The sequence below is a fragment of the Dunckerocampus dactyliophorus genome, chromosome 1 (genome assembly GCF_027744805.1).
Source record: "Dunckerocampus dactyliophorus isolate RoL2022-P2 chromosome 1, RoL_Ddac_1.1, whole genome shotgun sequence".
NCBI lineage: Eukaryota > Metazoa > Chordata > Actinopteri > Syngnathiformes > Syngnathidae > Dunckerocampus > Dunckerocampus dactyliophorus.
In genome coordinates this window covers 29,566,614-29,588,577 of record NC_072819.1, presented here as the reverse complement: position 1 = coordinate 29,588,577, position 21,964 = coordinate 29,566,614, and the positions used below count along the sequence as shown (strand labels likewise).

The 21,964-nt window shown below is 40.7% G+C and overlaps 1 protein-coding gene across 10 annotated transcripts in view; it reads left to right on the top strand.

Annotated features, from left to right (window-relative positions):
* ampd2b (adenosine monophosphate deaminase 2b) overlaps positions 1-18,173 on the top strand; it is a 45,206-nt gene extending 27,033 nt beyond the window's left edge. For 5 of the 10 annotated variants that reach the window (XM_054777002.1, XM_054776975.1, XM_054776994.1 and 2 more), the window contains 17 exons: positions 1,508-1,632; positions 1,721-1,851; positions 3,960-4,043; positions 4,158-4,260; positions 4,356-4,554; positions 9,340-9,481; positions 10,633-10,722; positions 12,735-12,864; positions 12,946-13,140; positions 13,288-13,419; positions 13,499-13,662; positions 13,949-14,075; positions 14,160-14,323; positions 16,186-16,306; positions 16,438-16,611; positions 17,058-17,168; positions 17,256-18,170. In XM_054777002.1, the coding sequence (XP_054632977.1) occupies positions 1,603-1,632; positions 1,721-1,851; positions 3,960-4,043; positions 4,158-4,260; positions 4,356-4,554; positions 9,340-9,481; positions 10,633-10,722; positions 12,735-12,864; positions 12,946-13,140; positions 13,288-13,419; positions 13,499-13,662; positions 13,949-14,075; positions 14,160-14,323; positions 16,186-16,306; positions 16,438-16,611; positions 17,058-17,168; positions 17,256-17,471 (2,313 nt within the window). In that variant the 5' untranslated portion in view covers positions 1,508-1,602 and the 3' untranslated portion in view covers positions 17,472-18,170. Of the gene's footprint in view, positions 1-1,507; positions 1,633-1,720; positions 1,852-3,959; positions 4,044-4,157; positions 4,261-4,355; positions 4,555-9,339; positions 9,482-10,632; positions 10,723-12,734; positions 12,865-12,945; positions 13,141-13,287; positions 13,420-13,498; positions 13,663-13,948; positions 14,076-14,159; positions 14,324-16,185; positions 16,307-16,437; positions 16,612-17,057; positions 17,169-17,255 lie in introns of all 10 variants that reach the window. The other 5 variants (XM_054776930.1, XM_054776957.1, XM_054776922.1 and 2 more) reach the window with 4 other exon arrangements.
* Positions 18,174-21,964: the final 3,791 nt, after the last annotated feature.

The window sequence follows — 21,964 nt, the reverse complement described above, 5'->3', positions numbered from 1 at the left end:
TATATTTCAATGGTCAGTATTGTGCGCATCACCAAAACATAGCATTTCTGGAGCTCATACAAACATGGTGAGAGCAAACTAGGGAGCGCAGGAAAAATGAGAAGATGACTGATTCCCGAAAAGATGGCAGAAAAAATAAAGAAAACTTTCAGAAAAAAGATAGAAAACATATAATTTTCACAATGAATAGGAGGTACATTTTTTTTATGGCGCAATGTGGAAAGACATTTCACAAGGTGTCTCACAAGCTACCATGCTAACTACCCGCAGGGCAGCACACTATGAGCAAAAAGAGCCTGTGAGTGAAAGAGAGAAAGTAATTGAGATAGGTCTGGAAAAGGTTATAAAGACATTTCTAAACCTTTGGCACTCCAGCGAACCACAGTGAGAGCCATTATCCACAAATGGCGAAAACATGGAACTGTGGTGAACCTTCCCAGGAGTGGCCGGCCAACCAAAATTACACCAAAACGACGACTCATCCAAGAGGTCACAAAAGACACCACAAGAACATCCAAAGAAAACAGCTTGCTTGGCAGAGTTCCAAGACGAAAACCACTGCTGAACAAAAAGAACAATAATGCGAGTCTCAGTTTTACCAGAAAACATCTTGATGAAAATACACTGTTGCATACTTTGGGAAAATACTGGTTTGATGAGACAAAAGTTAAACTTTTTGGAAGTTGTGTGCCCCACTACATCTGGTGTAAAAGTAATGCTGCACTTCAGAAAAACAACATCAGACCAACAGTAAAATATGGTGGTGGTAGTGTGATGATATTGGGTTGTTTTGCTGCTTCAGAACCTGGAAACGTGCTGTGATAAATGGAAACATAAATTCTGCTGTCTACTAAAAATCCTGAAGGAGAATGTCCGGCCATCTGTTTGTGACCTCAAGCTGAAACGAACTTGGGTTCTGCAGCAGAACAATGATCCAAAACACACCAGCAAGTCCACCTCTGAATGGCTGAAGAAAAACAAAATTAAGACTTTGGAATGGCCTAGTCCGAGTCCTGACATGAATCCTATTGAGATGCTGTGGCATGACCTTAAAAAGGCGGTTCATGCTAGAAAACCTTCCAAAGTGGCTGAATGACAACAATTCTACAAAGATGAGTGGGCCAAAAGTCCAAAGACTCATTGCAAGTTATTGCAAACGCTTGATTGCAGTTGTTGCTGCTAAGGGTGGCCCAACTAGTTATTAGGTTTAGGGGGCAATTACTTTTTCACACAGGGCCATGTGGGTTTGGATTTTTTTTCTCCCTTAATAATAAAAAATTTAAATAACTGCATGTTGTATTCAGTTGTGTTGTCATTGGCTAATATTTACATTTGTTTGATGATCTGAAACAAGTGTGACGAACATGCAAAAATTCTGGCCCCTATGTGTAATTGAGGACCCCTGGTAGAAAGGTACAACAGGGAGCATTGTGGTGTATCAAAAATAATAATGGTTTTATAATGGAAGATTCATATTTATTAAGAATCAGCATGTTTTCTTCTTCAGTTGACTTTCGTGGTCCCCGCCACCTCCTCACTCCCCAGCATTCCTTACCTGGGATCCCTGTGGCCTTGAAACAGTCTATCGACCTGCGGACATCCATGGACGGGAAGTACAAGGAAATTGCCGAGGTCAGTGCTCAATGGTTGTTCTCTTTTGCTTGTATAAACGTGTATGGTGTTTTATTTCACGTCTGTGTGTTTATGTGTCCTTGTGAAGGAGCTGTTCTCACGCAGCCTGGCAGATAGTGAGATGCGCAGCGCTCCTTATGAATTCCCAGAGGACAGCCCCATTGAAAAGCTGGAGGAGAGACGCCAACGTTTGGAGAGACAGATTAGCCAAGATGTCAAGTGAGTGCAAGGGGAAAAAGGATATTTGACAGCAGACCATACAACTGCACGATTCATTCAAACTGTGTTTTCTTGCTGACAGAAGACACGCTACTAGAGTACTTTTACTTTTGCTTTATTTACATCACTACAGCATAACCAAATATAGATGTATCTGATCATCATTCAACATCATCTGAAAATAAACTAATACAGTGGAACCTCTGAAGTCAAACACCTGAAAAGTCATACAATGTCTAAATATAAATATGCCAAAAAATGTCAAAAAAAAATGTTACTGTCAAAAACATTGATTTTATTTGTTTTTTTGTTTGTTTTTGTTTGTTTTTGTTTTTATTTTTTGTAAGGACACTGTAAAATGGTAGCAGTAGTGGCAAACAGTCAAAGTTTGATGATAGCCATACAATTACAACTTACTGTGATATAAGAAAAGGTGTGATTGCTCCATGTAATCTGTGCAACACAATTACATAGGCGTTACCTACACAAATCCCTTTGTTCTGATAGCATGTTGACATGTTGAACAGACAATTAGCCTACAGTAATTATATGACAGATAAGAAAAACTTGCTTATACATTTAATGAAAGTTTTCTGTTTGACTCTGGAGCATATTAATTACAGTACATTGCCATTATGTCCTGTTGGAAAATGCTATCAGTTATTATTAAGCCTCTAGTTTCCTTTTAGTAAGTAAAAACCTTGGCTATGATTGCACTACATTGTCATGTAGACCTACAAAGTACACTTGGAAGAACAAGAGGTGAATAAATGTATTGCAACTGATGTGAAACTGATGAAGGGTAGGATTAAATAAGCTTTGCTTCTTCCTACTCCTTTTTGGACATGCAAAATTGTGAATTGTACTATGTGATGTGCTACTGTTTGACTCATGCATGTTCAGGATTAAAACCATGAACCATGATAATAACAAGCCTAGTAGTGTTGTACAACTTTTATCCACAGTCCGCAGTGCCATCTACTGGTCAATATTATTATTATTTCCCCCCCCCCCCCCCCCCTTTTTTTTCTTTTTTTTCCTCTACTGGTCAACATTCAAACTGGACGCCAACCTGTCTATAGAGGCCACCTGTCTATAGCGGCCACTTTTGCAGACTCCCTCTAGTGGCCGCTATAGACAAGTTTGACTGTGTGTGTGTGTGTGTGTGTGTGTGTATATGTATGTATATAAGAGGTGAATAAATGTATTGCAACTGATGTGAAACTGATGAGGGGTAGGATTAAATAAGCTTTGCTTCTTCCTACTCCTTTTTGGACATGCAAAATTGTGAATTGTACTATGTGATGTGCTACTGTTTGACTCATATGCATGTTCAGGATGAATTAAAACCATGAACCATGATAATAACAAGACTAGTAGTGCTGTACAACTTTTATCTGCAGTCCGCAGTGCCCTCTACTGGTCAACATTATTATTATTATTATTTTCTCCCTTTTTTTTTCTTTTTTTTTCTCTACTGGTCAACATTCAAATTGTACGCCAACCTGTCTATAGAGGCCACCTGTCTATAGCGGCCACTTTTGCAGACTCCCTCTAGTGGCCGCTATAGACAAGTTTGACTGTATTTACAATCCAAAGGCAAAACTTGCAAATAATTCCACACTGTGCACCTACTGAGATAGCTGTGTGTTGTTGTGTGGAGTGTGTCATCACTCGCGTGCCGATATCATTATCGTAAGAAAAAAACAATGTCGATATGTACCGATAATATATGCCAATAATATTGGCTGGCCGATATTCTCGGACATCACTAGTATTTTCGATTAATTGATGGTGCTCGATTTTGCCGGTTCCACCGTAATGGAATGTATATGTCCCCAGCCGTAGGTAGTCAGTCCATTGATAACTGAAGGAGCACTTGTTTTGCTCACCCTCAAAGCTGCAAAAACAATATAAAGAGATCTAATGAGATCTAGGTGTTCCTTATATTTGGCTTAATAAGTAAACCAAATCACACGTTAATGTAATGCAATAATGAACCACAATAATATACACATTGTTTAATAAATCCTCCTACATGTGTGTTTGTGCCGTTGCCGTTTTGTGATGATTGTGAGGATGATAAATGCTGACCAATGTGAGCTCAGCTTGTCTGTCCACAGGTTTGAACCAGATATCTTGCTGCGGGCCAAACAGGAGTTTATGAAAACTGACAGTGCCGCTGATCTCGAGTGAGTGCCTCAACACTTATACACAGAAATTGGCCTCTTAAATTAGCCACTGAATTACCCTCAAGTGCCAGAATAGAAAATTGAAAAATCACTGCTAAATTAATATTCCGTCAGATACATGAAGGAGCAAAGCCAAGCACCAGACCTGCTGGAGAGAGAGCTGCTCCCAGAGAGAGAGTACCAGCGAGTCACCATCTCTGGAGAGGAGAAATGTGGAGTAAGACGCATAGTTATTACATACATACAGTATATCTCCACTTAAGAAAACACCTTTCTTGTTATTGTTTGCTGGTCTGTTGCTCCTAAATCCAGGTTCCATTCACTGACCTGCTGGATGCAGCAAAGTGTGTGGTGAAGGCCCTCTTCATAAGACAGAAGTACATGGGCCTGTCACTGCAGAGCTTTTGCAGGACCACTGCTCGATACCTGCAGGAGCTGAGTGAGAGACCCCTTGACCTAAGCATCTATGAGCAGGACATCCAAGAGGTGGCAGAGACTGCTTTCACTGCAGGTACATTACTCACAGCAAAGACGTTACATTATATCCCGCCCTCTTCCTGCTCCGATCATGTAAGCTGCGCTCCAGGGAACACACACATGCGCAGGGACCTTTGCTAAGCGCTCGCGGTGACATTTTACCAAAATTTGAAGAAGATGAGAGGTTTCCCCCACTTTCCCCACCTCCATGCCCAAAAAATATTCTTGAGAGCAAAAATATGATATTATTACACGCCGTGAAGAAAGAGATGAGTGAGACATAAGAGTGTACTGCAGCACAAACAGAGCAAGAATTTAATTGTATGCAATAACACATTCAATATGTACAATCACAGAACGGAAAGCCTCATCGAAATGATCATGGGGGTCTATGCAGATGTCATAAACCTTATGGAGTCTTATTTAACCTTAAGGAGGTTAAAAACCCTGTGGAAGAAAACTGAGCATTATGCAATGATATCAGCGTTCTACAGGACGATATCAAGGCACTATTGGAGGATAATGCTGCCGTGGACACCATTCTTGAGGAAGAGAAAGCAGCAAAGGAAAATATCACTGAGCAAACAAAAAATCTAATAGATGACATGGATCAGAATGCACAAATGAAGGGCTCTGAATTACACCTCGGGCAAAAGATTGGGTAGCCCAGAACCAGATGGAATAGATGTTCCTTCAACAAATAAATAGATTGCCAGCTTCCTACAATCAAAGGAGGTGGATGTAGATATCAACACCATCGACTATATGGTAGAAACAACACCACACCTGTCATCCTAGTTAAGTTCACCAACAGGGAATTCAAAACTGCACTGCTGAAACAGGGAAAGAAGCTGAGTGGTACAAACGTCTACATGAATGAGCATCTGACAAAACGCAACACGGACATCGCAAGGAAGGCACGAGAAAGATACAGGAAAGGAAAGAGGAAGCAGGGAAAGATACAAAGCACTTGGAGCACCAACGGCAAAATCTACATCAATTTATATGGTGGTCCAGGAGAAGCAAGCGTGCTGGTGGTTAAAGATATCAACGATCTGGATACATATTAAAGATCATATTGCCATGACAACAAGAAAAATGGAGGATACAACCCACAAAGAACCATACAGTTAGAAGGATTACATTCAATAACATTTGACTTTTGATATCATCGTTGCTAGGGCCCACTCAACAAAGTACTGGAATTAGGAACACATGTACCGTATCTACATTCAATGACTTTCAGTACAACACAATAGACAGCAGGAAGTGTTTTTTGTTAAATAAATAGTAATGATAATAGGGATGATAGTAATAATAATAATAATTATTATTATTATTATTATATTATCAGGTTTGATTGAACGGAAGAATAAGTAAACAGTGAATTAGTGTTGAATACAGGAAGTAAACATATGTATTAGCAATTGATGTGTTACGGAGAGGGGGTAGGATTAAATAAGCTTTGCTTCTTCCTACTCCTTTTTGGACATGTGGAATTGTGAATTGTAACATGAAGCATTCACTGTAAACTGGTTGGTTGGTTTAATTTATTTTGAACATGCATATGTCCGAAAAGGAGTAGGAAGAAGCAGAGCTTATTTAATCCTATCCCCTTTTTGTAGCACATCAATTGCTAATACATACATGTGTGTACATACACATACAAACACGCACATACATATATATACACTTACATCTGCACCTACACAAGTACGCACACATATACATATACAGTATACACATATACAGTATACAGGTACACAAATGCTAAAAAAAAAAATTTTTTTTTAAAATTTTTTCCTCCTTTTCCTTTCCTTTTCCCTATCTGTTTATCCTGTCCTTCCTCTCCTGTTGATATCCACATCTTCTTTAGTTTTGCACTGCTAGTGACACTGAGTTTGTATACACGAGTTCCTTTTATTAACTATGTCAAGGTTATTGCAATTATGCTTATTGTCATAGTCATATGATCTTTAATATGTTCCCAGATCGCTGATATCTTGGACAACAAGCACTCTTGCGACTCCTGGACCTCCTTTTAGTTTGATGTAGATTTTCCCGTTAGTGCTCCAAGTGTTTTGAATCTTTCCTTGCTTCCTCAGGTCTCGTGCTTTTTTGGCGATGTCAGAATTGCGTTTTGTCAGATGCTCATTCATGTAGACGTTTGTGCCTCTTAGCTTCTTTCCCTGTTTCAGCAGTGCAGTTTTGGATTCCCTGTTGGTGAACTTGATGACAGGTGTGGTGTTGTTCCTGCCATGGAGTGGGACGCAAGTGTCAATACTGTTGACATCGACATCCACCTCCTTCGAGTGTAGGAAGTTAGCAATCTGTTGCTTTATTGTAGGAACATCTCTTGACTTGGGTGTGATTTGGAGCCCTGTGAGGACCACATCATTCATTCGTGCAATCTGATCCACCTCGTCAATGAAGTTTTTAATTTGCTCCTTGATATTCTCCTTTGCTTCTTTCTTTTCCTCAAGGGTGGTGCGAAAGTCAGCATTGTCCTTCAATAGTGCCTTGATATCATCCTGTAGAATGTTGATATCATTGCATAGTGCTGTATTTTCTTCCCTGGGGTCTTTAGCATCCTTAAGATCAGTACGTGAGGCGGCTTCCATATGGTTTGTAGCCTCCTTGAGAGCAGTGCGCAAGGCAGCGTTATCTTCCAATAATGCCCTGATATCATCCTGCAGAACCCTAACATCCTTGCAAAATGCTGTATTTTCTTTACGGTTTATCGCTTCCTGAAGAGCAGAGCGCAAGGCGGCATTGTCATTCAACAGTTCCTTAATGTCGTCCTGCAGAGCCTTGATATCTTCCATAGGGTTTTTAACCTCCTTAAGAGCAGCGCTCAGGTCTGCAGTTTCATCTTGCAACTTCTTGACTTCTTTTCTTAGTATTTTGATATACTTGTTCTGTGCTCTATTTTCTTCAGACTGTATCTCTGCAGTTGAATGCAGCTTCTCAATTGCTCGCATTATTTGTGGTAGAGTGATCTCTCTACTCTCGAAGCTTCTATCAAAGGTTTCTTTGCAGCTCTTGAAAGCATTTTGCAACTCTTGGTATCTTGGACGAGCTAGGTATTCTGCCAATGTTTTTATTTCCATGTCCACTTTGAATTCAGAGCCAGAATCATTTTCCTCTGCAAGTTCAGAGCCAGAATAATTTTCCTTTGTGTTTGACATTGTTGCTAAGCAACCTCTTTGAACTTCAGCAGTTAGCTAGACTTGCTAGCAGTATCGAAACTTGTATCTGTACCTCTCGACTATCCAAGTTAAAATTGGGGGATTCAGCAAGCAGCACTGATCTTGTGTTCATGAAATGTCGTCAGGAAAGCACCAAAATAGTTAACATTTCCAGTTTCATCAACAGAGCTCCTGCCATACACGTCCTTCCCCGTCAAGAAGAAAAAAAAAAAAAAAAAAAACTGTGTGCATGTTTGAAATAAATTAAACCATAACCATTTGTACCTATCTACCGTAATTTCCAGTGTAAAGGGTAGCTGAGAAAGGGGTATCTCTTTATTTGGCAAGAACCAATCATGAGCTACAAGGGAAGTCATAATGAGCTTGTCAACCCAATGGAAATCGCAGGAGGTCATTCCTCAACATAAAAGTCTGACTCAAGGTGTCATCAAAGAAAAAGCTAAAATCGTCACACAGTAACTTAACATGCAACAGGTCAGTAACAAATATACAAGACAATTACCAATAAGATGTGGAGAATAATCAAACATAACTATGTTAACTGCTTCACATCATCTTTTGCTGTGCTGGGAAGCAGGGGGTAGACTTCCTAAAATGGAAGTAGACTTCCTGCTTGACATACTGTAGACTCAAATGTTGCTGTTAATGATATTTAGATTTGTTAATAGATTATTCTCCATCAATCTTTGTGTGAGCTGCTTTTACTTTTAAACAACTAACTGTCATGTTCTGCTGGAGCTGCTCTGCTGCCGCCTGTCTGCTCTCTCTTACAGTGCACTGCTGGTCCTGCCGGGACCAGCAACCTGCGCACACTAGAAAACGGAAGTAGACTTCCTACTTCCTAGCAAAGCAAAGGATGGCGGGAAGCAGTTAACAGAGTTGTTGTTTATTGGTCTCCACTAGTATCGGTACTTGTCCTGTATATTTGTTACCTACCGATTGAGTGTTAAGTTGCTGTGTGATGATTTTAGTTTTTGTTGCGCAAAGTATAAGAAAAAAGTAGCGGCGTATACACTGGAAATTACGATAGCTATGTGGCGGACAGACAGCGCCTTAAGTCCACATTCATTGTCCTTCCCCTCCCACTCAAGCTTTACCAAGTCGCCCCTACACATGACATGCACCTTGTGGTGGTGTAGCAAGCGAATAGCACAGACACGAGGTACGTTCACAGAGATCGAGTCATTACACTATTTTTTTTTGGGAAAGACCCCACGACTCACTGAAAACAGCTCCACGACCCACTTTTGGGTCGCGACCCAACAATTGAGAACCACTGAGCTAAATGACAGGAGTGCTATGCTGTTGATGAAAACCTAATGCAAAAAATCCCAGTCAAAAATCCTCGATATACAGGAAGGAGTGCTCTGCTGTTTTTGTCTCATTGTTTCTACTCATTGTTAATAGTCACAGCCTTCTTCTTGAGTCGTCTCAACATGAAGGAAAGTAAACCAGTCCGCATGACTCCCCTATGAGCACCTAACAGGGTGCTCCCACACATTTCACCATCTGTTACACACCCCCAGCAGGCTGCTTCATGTAAAGACCCTTATGCTGAGACATGAGTCCTTCCAATTTGCCACTTGCCAAGACATGTTGTACTCCCACAGACGCCACAGTGCATCCACCTGTTTCTGAAACACACCCCTACAAGAACCAGGACCCGGCCAGCATGCCCCCCGACATGGGCTACGGCTGCAAGATGGTGGATGGCGTCATGCACGTTTACACATCAAGAGCGACGATGGACAAGTGAGTGTCATGAGCAAGTTTAGCTTGTTGTTAGCTTTGTTGGTATGACCTTTTTATTTGTGATTTAATTAATTTCAGTAAACCACAAAAAATTTGACTGTTGACTGGAATAAATTGTAAATACAGACCTGGTCAAAATCTTAAGACCAGTTGAAAAATTACTAGAATTTGCATTTTTCACATTTGGATCTTAATGAGGTTTTAAGGAGAGCTACAATATGCAAAAGCAAGAAGGGGCAGAGAGACAAAAAAACAAATCAGAAATAGGTTGTTTATCACCTGATCAAAAGTTTAATACCACAGGGTATAAAAGCCAAAATCTGCTAAAAATTGTAATTTTCTGTCAGGCTTACTTAGTTACTTTGTGGAATTTCTTGCCTTATTAATGGTGTTGGGACCATGGGGTTGTGTTGTGTGTGCCCAAACTTTGGGCCTGTACTGTATTTATTTAAATGTATTTATATTTATTTTATTTTATTTTATTCATGTAAAAGAACCATAAATAGTGTAAAAAACCAATAGAGAATATCATGGACAAATTCATTAATTTACATATTGTGAAGAAACACAGAGTATCCCCCTTGATGCGCCTCCGGGTTGATAGACTGTTACGCGGGAACTCCCATCACATTTACATACCTCTGAAATGACGACGGTCTTCTCTTTAAGTCGTAAAATTCTGAGGTCTTGCACTCCAGTCTCGGTACGATCCATCGTCTTTCTCTTTTGCGCGGTCCATGTGTTTGTTACGTCGTGTATCTCTCTTCAACTCTGATATAAACAAATGCTGTTGTCCCAAAATAGCGCTCACGGCCCACAATGCATTGTGCGATCACTTGCAAGTATCACGAGATTTCATCTTCGGCGCGTGATCCACAATGGCAGCGTAAACCAACCAGACGGTATTTTGGACACCAAACAAGCAGGCGAACACAAGCCAAGGCATAATTTTTGCAAAATTGTTTAATGTTAACCAAAAAACGCACTAACCAAGACGTTAACCGAGGTACCACTTTTAAATTCCCAGATATTCCTATGAATTTTCATAAATGTATGATTCTCATGTGAAGTTTCCAGCATTAAAAATTCTGGAATTTTGCATATCTACCATTGCACCAGTGTTTCTACTAATGTTTGCATGTTGCATGCAGGAGCACAGAGCTGGACCTTCCATATCCAGACCTACAGGAGTACATCGCTGATATGAACGTCATGATGGCCCTCATCATCAATGGACCAGTGTATGCTTTATATGTTCTTTTCCATTGCTTTACATTTATTTCACAGCTTTAATTTGATATGACATGATGCCTCGTATAGATTCCTTGCAACATAACCCCAACAAATGGAGAAAACCCACAAATAATGAACACATATAAAAAGACCATAAAATGCTTAGCTTTGATACTCAGGGATTGCCAAACCCCTTGATCGACCCGTCAATCTTTGGGACTTGTCGATCCTGAAAATATGAGAAAAAATAAATGCGTAATCACATCAGTGCCCTCCCCTCCCAGAGAATGACCAACAGGCATGCCAACAGGCATGCATTGTGAACCCTGAACACGCCTGTACGCCTCACCGCTCTCCAGGCATGCACCCAGCCAGCCTAAGCCCTGAGCCCAGTCCCCGAAACATGAAGTTGCAGCGCACCAGCGCACGCCACACCAGCTTGCCGTACAAGGAACGTGCATCTCCAAACAAATCCTCAGGCTGTGGTGAAATGGATCATTAAGGCTGACTATTGTAGCGCCTCGACCAGCTCCAGTCGCAACAAAACTCACCCTCTCCTCTCAATCACCATCCACAGGAAGCCATCAAGCTAAATAAGAGTTGTGGTTTGCTCACAGAGCTGACGCCACACACTAAACCTGACGAAAAGCCACACAAGCAAGTGTGTCCAAAAGTGCTGCTGAGGGTCCATCCAGAGCCTGTGTGGCTCATTTGTCTTTGGCCCGAGGCACACGGCAGAGTAAGAAAAAACGGAAAAAATTGTAAAAGCAGAGCAAAACGAACAATGTGAAAAAGCGATACTACCAATAACACTACAACCAATAATAGCACATAGCTTTGTCTTGAAATATGTAACAGTTAATTACAACTCACAACTATGGTGCGTTGGAGGACCGCCGAACACAGTGTGAGAATGCTTAACAAAAAAAGCAAACATCACTGAAGCATGGACACATAAAAGTACACATTGTGGGCATTCTAACAGTGGTACATGTATGCTTGTATGCTGTACATTTTACTTGTAGTATCATGTATTTGTAGATTATAACCAACTAATGGCAAATACGATGTGTTTTATGCGAAAAAAAATGTCTATTTTCAGAGAAAAAAATGTAAGTTCATATTTTTTTCACAAAAAATTTGCAAATATGCAGGGCACCACAGTGTGATCTGAAAACTAGAAAAGCATGGACATAGTAGACAACCCCAGTGTATTCCATCAGGAATCTTCCAGTTGTTTATGATCCTGTATATACTGTATGTATGTATGTGGTTGTTTGACTAGGACATGTTCCAAAGAGAAGGTCACTTAAAATTAGAATGAGGTTATATGTCAGTGAATAAAATAAATAAATGAAATGTATTTTGAGAGTTACTGAATCAAGGGTTGAAAAGATTGTACAATTCCGGTGAATTTCTAAAAACTTTCCATGGGAAGCTAAGCTAAGGAATTAGTGCAAATATTCAGTTGGGTATTGTGGACAATTTCCAAGAGATTTAAACATGACGATATTTCTCTTTTAGAAAAAAGCTGTGTCGCAGGAACAGGTCATCCAAAAATCAGATTGTGAACTCTGGAATAGCTAATAACAACTGTAACTACTGTGAACGATAATACACGTGATATGTAAGTGGCAGTGCGCAAGGCAGGATTCGAACCGCACGTTAAGTGTTTTACGCACACTATAAACCTTGCAATTCTACCTACCTCAGTGTTCCCAGTGTCACTTGACGAAAAACAGAGAACCAACTGAAATGTCAATGTTAAAATATCTTCTCGTCCTGTTCTCGTGAACCCAATAGCGCCTTACGTCTCATCTCATGAGCTGAGTATATCGTGACACCCCTAAACATTATTATTATATTAACATTAAAGTTCCCTTTATCGACAAATATGAAAAGTAGCAATTTACTACTTGATTGTGAATTGCGCAAGTGTAAAGATGTGATCTTCCCAAACAAATAAAACCATTACCATTACCAATGATATATGATACATTCTCACATTGTTTTCCCACAGGAAGTCTTTCTGCTACCGTCGCCTGCAGTATCTTAGCTCCAAGTTCCAGATGCACATCCTATTGAATGAGATGAAAGAGCTGGCAGCACAGAAGAAAGTCCCGCATCGAGACTTCTACAACATCCGGAAGGTGTAACCAGAGTGTCAACTTTGCCAAAGCCATATTTCTTTTCAATCCAAAGTCATCATGTTCTTGTTTCTGCATCTGCAGGTGGATACACATATCCATGCCTCCTCCTGCATGAACCAAAAGCACCTTCTGCGCTTTATCAAAAGAGCCATGAAGAAGTATCCTCAGGAGATCGTGCATGTGGAGCGAGGCAAAGGGCAGACGCTCATGGAGGTGTTTGAGACGATGAACCTGACGGCTTTTGACCTCAGTGTGGACACCTTGGACATGCACGCTGTAAGTTGGAAGTCTGAGTACCAGAATAATAAAATCCTATTGATTGATTGGTCTGAGCCGTGAATGTGAATGGTTGTTTGACTCTCTGAGACAGTCCTTTGATCAGCAGGTGACGATATTGAGATTTTTTTCTCTCTCCTCTTGCAGGATCGCAACACTTTCCATCGCTTTGACAAGTTCAATGCCAAATACAATCCCATTGGTGAATCCATCCTAAGAGAAATCTTCATCAAAACTGACAATCACGTCGAGGGAAAATACTTTGGTCACATTGTTAAGGTGCACTCGCATAGACTTCATGATTATGCGCCTTTATCCAGTAGCGCTCTGCTGACTGTGTTGCATTACTGTCTATCAGGAGGTGATGGCTGACCTGGAGGAGAGCAAGTACCAGAATGTGGAGCTCAGGTTGTCCATCTATGGCCGCTCCAGAAATGAGTGGGACAAACTGGCCAAGTGGGCAGTCAAGCATCAAGTCTACTCTAACAACGTGCGCTGGCTGGTACAAGTGCCAAGGCTTTTGTACGTGAAACACCTAACAGCAGCACTTACTGAACTATTGTATCACTTTATTAACACAACTTATACACTACTTTCATACAAAAAACGGATTTTCTAACACAAATACACACACAACCAAAATGCACAAATCTTTTTTTCTCTTTAAATTGAGTGGGTGCAGCTAATATACACACCTCCACATCTGAAACACAATTACCCATGTGTGTAGCATTCATACAGTAAAAAATAAATAAATAAATAAAATGTCACCATTACTGTTCTTTTTCCATGTGTGTTCTCCTCCAAGTGATGTGTACCACACCAAGAAGCACCTGTCCAACTTCCAGGAGATGCTGGAGAACATCTTCCTGCCTCTGTTTGAAGTCACAGTCCATCCTGGCTGTCATCCTGAGCTGCATCTCTTCCTCCAGCATGTGTGTGTTAAGGATTTGTTTGTCCTAAAGTTTAATATTTGAGAGTTTTTATTTGGGGTGGCTTGATCTTTGTCCCTGGTGCAGGTTGTAGGTTTTGACAGTGTGGATGATGAGTCCAAACCAGAGCAGCATATCTTCAACCTGGACAGTCCACTGCCAGCCAGCTGGACAGAGGAGGAGAACCCGCCCTACTCTTACTACCTCTACTATATGTATGCAAACATGACCGTTCTCAATCACCTGCGCAGGTATGTGTCCCCACCTAATGACTGCTTCAAGATGCTGCAACTTGATTGCAGAGTCAAACAAGTTGTCATTAATTTAGTGTCACAATATTTGTCAAATGTAAGTTTTGTATCAGATTTATTCTTTGCAGGCCAGCAGATGATTTCCAGGTAATATAGTGTGATTTCAGCATAGCTTTGAGGATGTTGATAGAGAAGTACAGAGAAGGCCAGACGGAGCTGCATTGTGTTTTTGTAGATCTGGAGAAAGCTTATGACAGGGTGCCTAGAGAGGAACTGTGCTATTGTACGAGGAAGTCTGGAGTGGCAGAAAAGTATGTTAGAGCGGTGCAGGACATGTATGAGGACTGTAAGACAGTGGTGAGGTGTGCTGTATGTGTGACAGAGGAGTCCAAGGTGGAGGTGGGACTGCATCAGGGATCAGCTCTGAGCCCCTTCTTGTTCGCTATGGTGATGGACAGACTGACAGATGAGGTTAGACAGGAATCTCCATGGACTATGATGTTTGCAGATGACATTGTGATCTGCAGTGAGAGCAGGGAACAGGTGGAGGAGAAGCTAGAGAGGTAGAGGTTTGCCCTGAAAAGGAGAGGAATGAAGGTTAGCCGCAGTAAGACGGAGTACATGAGTGGGAATGAGAGGGACCCAAGTGGAAGAGTGAGGTTACAGGGAGAAGAGATCAAGAAGGTGGAGGATTTTAAGTACTTAGGGTCAACAGTCCAGAGCAATGGAGAGTGTGGAAAAGAGGTGAAGAAGCGTGTACAGGCAGGATGGTACGGGTGGAGAAAAGTGTCAGGTGTGATGTGTGATAGAAGAGTTTCAGCTAAAATGAAAGGAAAGGTGTACAAAACTGTGGTGAGACCAGCAATGTTGTTTGGTCTAGAGACAGTGTCAATGAGGAAATGACAGGGGACAGAGCTGGTAGCAGAGATGAAGATGCTGAGGTTCTCTCTGGGAGTGACCAGGAAGGATTGGATCAGGAATGAGTACATCTGAGGAACAGCACATGTTAGAGTTTTGGAGATAAAGTCAGAGAGGCCAGACTGAGATGGTTTGGACATGTCCAGAGGAGAGAGAGGGAATATATAGGTAGAAGGATGCTAAGTTTTGAACTGCCAGGCAGGAGGCCAAAAGGAAGACCAAAGAGGAGGTTTATGGATGTAGTGGAAGAGGACATGAAGGTAGTTGGTGTGAGAGAAGAGGATGCAGAAGACAGGGTTAGATGGAGGCAATTGATTCGCTGTGGACACCCCTGAAGGGAAAAGCCGAAAGGAAAAGAAGAAGAAGAAGAAGAGAACACAAACTGATTTCTAGACATTTTACTACTACTACAGTAATTAATTACTGATTATTGATTCTCCCATGTAGCCATCTTTGTTTAAGTCTTAGCCATTTCCTTATGGTTGCCTTTATTACTTGCCTTTACTGCCTTTACTTTATTGCCTTTACTGTTATTTACCATCTTGTACCACCGTCTAGTGGTCAGAAAAAGCAACTGATGTTACTCGTTGCTACAATTCTTCCTCCTATTGTTTTGTTTTACTTTATGATGAAAGTACTGTACACAAGATATATATAAAGTATCAAATTTTGGCAAGCCATTTAAATAACAGTGGAGTAGTAAGTATTTTTTGGTATGACAATGAGTCTAGATGAAAAAAAAATGTACATATTAGGAAAACTACAATAATGTGTGAAGTAAACATCTCATAAAATATTATGTGCAACCTGGTCACATATTTGCACGGCTACTTGTTGCTGGGCAGACATCATAGGGCTCAATTACAACTGCCCTATAAGCCAATAAAAAAGAGAAATAGATGAAGGTCACCACCCCTAATGGATGTGTTTGTTTTTAAATCCAGGCAGCGGGGGTTCCACAGTCTTGTCTTGCGTCCTCACTGTGGTGAGGCAGGCCCTATCCATCACCTGGTGTCTGGTTTCATGCTGTCTGAGAACATCTCCCACGGGCTGCTGCTCAGAAAGGTACAACCTTAATTACACCGACACCCCAAGGCAACAACCACCCTATATTGGCACCGTCATCTTGATCAAGTAAATCCAGATGGAAAAGCTGCAGTACAATCACGACTGCATCATGTCTTATCTGTCCGCAGGCTCCCGTACTGCAGTATCTGTACTATTTGGCTCAGATTGGCATCGCCATGTCTCCTCTCAGCAATAATAGTCTGTTTCTTAGCTACCATCGTAACCCTCTGCCTGAGTACCTGTCCAGAGGACTTGTGGTCTCTCTGTCTACGGACGACCCCTTGCAGTTTCACTTCACCAAGGTCAGCACACACGAGATGTCTTCCACGTGTGTCATTTGAGCTTTGCACATTTTGAAAATACTCTGTTCATGTTGAATAAGTTAGTGTAAATTGGTGCTGGTAGGTTGGGGTTATGGCTAGGTTTTGATGTTTCACTTTACCAAGGTCAGCTCACACAAGATGTCTTTCACGTGTGTCATTTGACGTTTGCATATTTTGTAAATACTCTGTTTGTGTTAATTAAATAATTAAATACATATGAACGGTGGTATGTTCAGGAACAGTGGTTATTATTCATGGATGATTGGCAGGAACAAAGGAGACCAAAGACCATTCCTGAGAGCTATTATGTGGCGATTTCCTGCTCTAATTAGCGCCTTATTGTAAAATCCACTTGCCTTTCATATGAACATTGACAAACAGACAAACAATAAAAAGGGGTTTAAACTTGCCTTTTTCCTTCATAGGAGCCCTTGATGGAGGAGTACAGTATTGCCGCTCAGGTGTGGAAGCTGAGCTCCTGTGACATGTGTGAACTAGCCCGAAACAGTGTGCTGATGAGTGGCTTCTCTCATAAGGTATCCATTAGTGTCCATTACAATGACAACACAATAGTCTTGATGTTTGCTGGACACTTTCATCTTACTGCCAATCTTCTGGCTCAGTTGAAGAGCTACTGGCTAGGGCCAGACTATGTCAAAGAAGGGCAGGAGAGCAACGACATCAGCAGGACTAATGTTCCTGACATCAGAGTGGCCTACCGCTACGAGACCATGTGCGAGGAGCTCAATTTGATCACGCAGGCCATCCGCACGGACGAGCTGGACACCATCGAGGAAGAAGAGAGTCTCTACATGGCATCTGCACAAACAGAGCAATAAATAAACATGACTGTACCCAATTTCTCTGAATCACAACTTTGTACACATTTTGTACAAATTTGTGTACAAATAGTCAAAAAGCACTTTGAGAAAGGGCCGACAATGTGTTGTTGTTTATGTCTATGAGTTGTGAAGTCTATTATTTTCAATTTATATTATGTGTTCATGGCCATATAACGTCAGCCTTTCTGTGCTAATTCGCTGTTGTAGACCTTAGCATCAACAGTTACGTTGGTATAGTCTGGTCTTGATGCGTCCTTGATGTCTTATCAGTGGCTGCTTGAAGGCATGCCAAACAGCCATCACTTGTCTTGACTACAATGCTGCTGATAGTGATAGCATCTAGTCATGCTCATGTTCTCCCTCACGTCTGCTGTTAGTGTGATGATGCATGATAGGGCCTACGTTGCTGCAGTCACACCCTTTGCACAAAATTCAACCATGGCCAAAAATCATCAGTAGATCAATCATTTAGGGAACAAGAAATCGTCCTTCAAAGTCAGTTTGTATCATCCTGGGAACTACAAGTTACAGTTGAAGCCATGTTTGTCTTCTCCCAGGTGATCATGTATGTAGTTTGTGTAATATGATTTCATGTTGCCTGTATTTATGGAAAAATAAATGTTCATGTTCATGTGTTTGTCTTAATCTTTCACTTATAATAACAGAAGTTAAAGTAACGGATTACATTTAATTGCGTCTCTGTAATTTACTATTCTTTTGTGTGTATTTGACTTCAAGTTGTTTTAGGCCTTAAAGGAAAACTGCACTTTTTTGGAATTTTGCCCATCATCCACAATCCTTATGTGAGCCGTGAACACACGTCTTTCTCTTTTCTGTGTGTTCTAAACAAATAAAAACAGATAAAAAGGGACAGTTCATTGGGACACACCTATGCCGCCACTATTAAAATACCTACAAAAACAAGGTTTTATTGTTTTGTATACATGCTGTGATCATGTAGTATCAGGTACGTTCATGATAACATGTAATAGTTACAGTATTTAGCCGCATTACCGAAACTTCCTACCTGGCTGCATTGATTTCACATAGCAACATAGAACGAACGCCTACACCTAGCATTTTGAATACAAGTACAGTAGTACCTCGCATAACGTAAACCTCCTTTTACGTAAATTCCACTGAACGTAAAGAATTTATGTAAAGATTTTTTTTTTTTCAATCAACTTTATTAATGCCTCAAGTCGGTGCAAGTTCAGACTAACACTTGGTGACGCCTCTGACGCTTCACACTCTCATTGGCTGATTTTCGAGGCACCGCCTCCGCTCTCATTTCATTGGCTGATTATTGGGGCACCGCCTATGCTCTCATCTCCTTGGCTGACTTATACAGCACGTACGTGAGTTTGTGTGAGAGACAGGCTTGTCCCTTCAACCTCCTTCCTCATCGTAGTCGCCCTTAAACTAACTTAAACAATTAAGTTAAGTTACAAATGAAAATTTTGCACACAGCATTATCGTGTAGTGCGTGTGCGTTTGTCTGTGAGACCAGCTGACTCTTAGACTCTTTGAGTCGCGTTTCGACTCAGGCTAGTCCTCCTCCTCCTTCCTGCAACCACTTGCGTGCTCCTGATCAAAGACATCTCGTGAACGGTAAGATTGTTTTTGTTTTTCAGTTTTATTCATTTACAGTAATCTTATTTATTACCTTATTTTATATTGGAATGTTACTCTACTAGGTTTATGCTAACGTTTTCTTATATTTTCCCATCATGTTTGATGGACTTTGAATATTTTGAAGGGCTATTTACATGCATTTTACGCTTCGTATAACATAAAAACCCTATAACATAAAAGGTTCTCGGAACGGATTATTTACATTGTAGGCGCGTCTACTGTAAATGTACTTATTTTCATAAAGCGCCTTTCTACAAAGAAATCTAAGTTAATTCCTCTCGTTTTTACATTCAATATTCAATGTGATTTTTATTGTTTTCGGTACTGTTTCCCAAGTATATTAGTGTGTGTGCGAAGGTATAAACGAGAGGGATTAATTTAAATTTCTTTGTAGAAAGCCGTGAAGTACATTTTCTTGTATTGATTTTACAGCGCAGCCTTGACACATCCAATATGGTGGCGACGTTGACGTGTCGCAACAGTGGACAAACCCACTCGATGTGGTGTGTATGACTGTATCTAACTCCGGGGTCTGCAGCCTCCTAGTCCACAATTGTGGGCTGCATGACGTCAAATGAGGCCGACAAATGTGTCCTCCTTCTCCATTGAAAAGAAGTCTACATTCGAACCGTCCTTCGTGGCCCATCATATGGCTCGATTCTTTGCGTACTTCCGTCCAGCCCTTAAAAATGTCAACATTATGCCGCAAAGCAGGAGAATAGAATAGAATAGAATAGAACTTTATTGTCTGTTCTATAGAACAGAAATTTGTCTTCCAACACGGCTTATAAAAATTCACTCACAATGAAGTACAATATAAAACATAAAACAAAAACATAAGTCACAAACAAAAAATACTACAATACTAGAATAACAGTGCTACCGGGCGCTGTTTAAGATAGTTACTGCAACTGGAATAAAGGATTTCTTGTAGATGTTTTTGCGGGCCAGTGGGGTTCTGTATCGTCTGCCTGACGTGTAAGTATTGCTTTATTAATAAAGATTGGTTTGTTTGTACGACGTGAAAGTTTCACTTTGAACTTACTAACGTGATTATGTTAATACATAACACTTAATATTACGTACATAAATGGAACAATATGAAGCCATTTTGTGTTTGTGTATACCACATACATGTTTTATTGAGAAAGTCTGTGTGTTAATTCTGATGAATGTTTACTTGCGTGAATGTGATCTTGTGTTCTCTTGCTTCTGTCTTTAGATAAGTCTTGGAGAATATGCATGACCTCACAAGCACATACAGTAAACCAACAATAAAAAAATAGAGTATGTACAAGTTGAGATGATAATTTGGAATACAAAATGATGTTTTCAGTCTTTAACATGTCAGTGAATAAATATTGTGCTGAAACTACTGCTCTTCCATCTTCCATAATAATTGCAAAGATTGAGGAATAGGGAGGATAGGCTGCCTTACAAATGATTTACTGTATTCAACTTCATTTTTACAAGTACAGTGTAAAGTACAATCATTTGTAACAGGCTTAGCAAATGGTAGCAAATGCTACATTTTAGACATGAATGATACTGTGACTATTTGTAAATATGTATTTCAAACAGTGTAAAATACTATACATTTTAAAATAATGTATTTAAATGTGATGTATGACTGCATGGTGTTGCTGTTTGTGTTCCATCAACAAAGATCTCTTGTGTCTGTCAGTGGGACATCATGTGGACTGGGGCATGTCTCCACTCTCCTCTACATCATCCATCAAGTGGGTGTGCAAGGTTGATCTCCACTGCCATGTCACTAACCCTTTTCTAAGAAAATACTCTCTCAATCATGTCAACACAAAAGATGTCAACCATAAACTTTATCAAGAACACAAACAGAATAGGATAGGATAGTCATGTTCAAGATGGAGCTCCAGGACAGCCGGACATGTGGTACCACCAGAGAACATCACTGACAGCCTTCCAAACCTCCTGTTTTGGCTTCCTGCACCCCATCATTATTTCACCTGCCCTCAACTGTGCAGGATGCTACATTGTTTTATTACATCAAGTCATATATGTGCTCAAATAATACATTTATTAAAACGTATAAATACTATGCAAGTTGGTGGAGGCATTCAAATGATCCTTTAATGCTTGCATCTATACATAAACACATTTCATAAATAATGTGTTGTTGCTGATCAGACTGTTGTATAAATGAACGAAGTAGCCAAAGAGTAACAAATAAGCAGCTATTAATATTGTTAGTTAGGTTTAGCTCTGAGCTGGAGATAAATCTGACAGAGAACCTCTCTTCTTTCTACTGTAAAACCTACATTTAAATAACGAATTCATTTGTCACATATTGTTTGTTGTCCTTCACTTTAGTTTGGTTTTCGCTCTCTTTTAGCGATTGAAGGCCGCGATCGTTCTGTCATGACGTCAGAGTAAAAATGACACAACAGTGAGGAAGGCTAGACTGTCTGTATTCACAAGGCTGGTTCGCGGCTTGAGGAGGAACCTCCAAACGTCTTGGCCTTAGTCGACCCGGTAGGCTACTGGCCTTATGGGGTGCAGACCCTTAAATTAGACACAGCCACTGTCTATGGGTGACGTGACCTTCCTCCCCATACTCTGTTTGGTTTAGTCACATGGTGGACATTTGATGACATCTGAGCCCATCTGCCACACATCCTGACTACATATAAATTTAATTTTTTGTCTTCCTGCCAAGCAGCGCCTGGGCAATTGCCCATGCGGCCCATAGTTAGAACCACCACTGAGTACATCAACAGTGACTTAACCCCCAATTGGTCCCATTAGCCCAGTCCTGGTCAGTGATGAGGAATGTAGTTTGGATTAGTTGCTGGGGCCACTTAAGTAGAGTTTGGCTT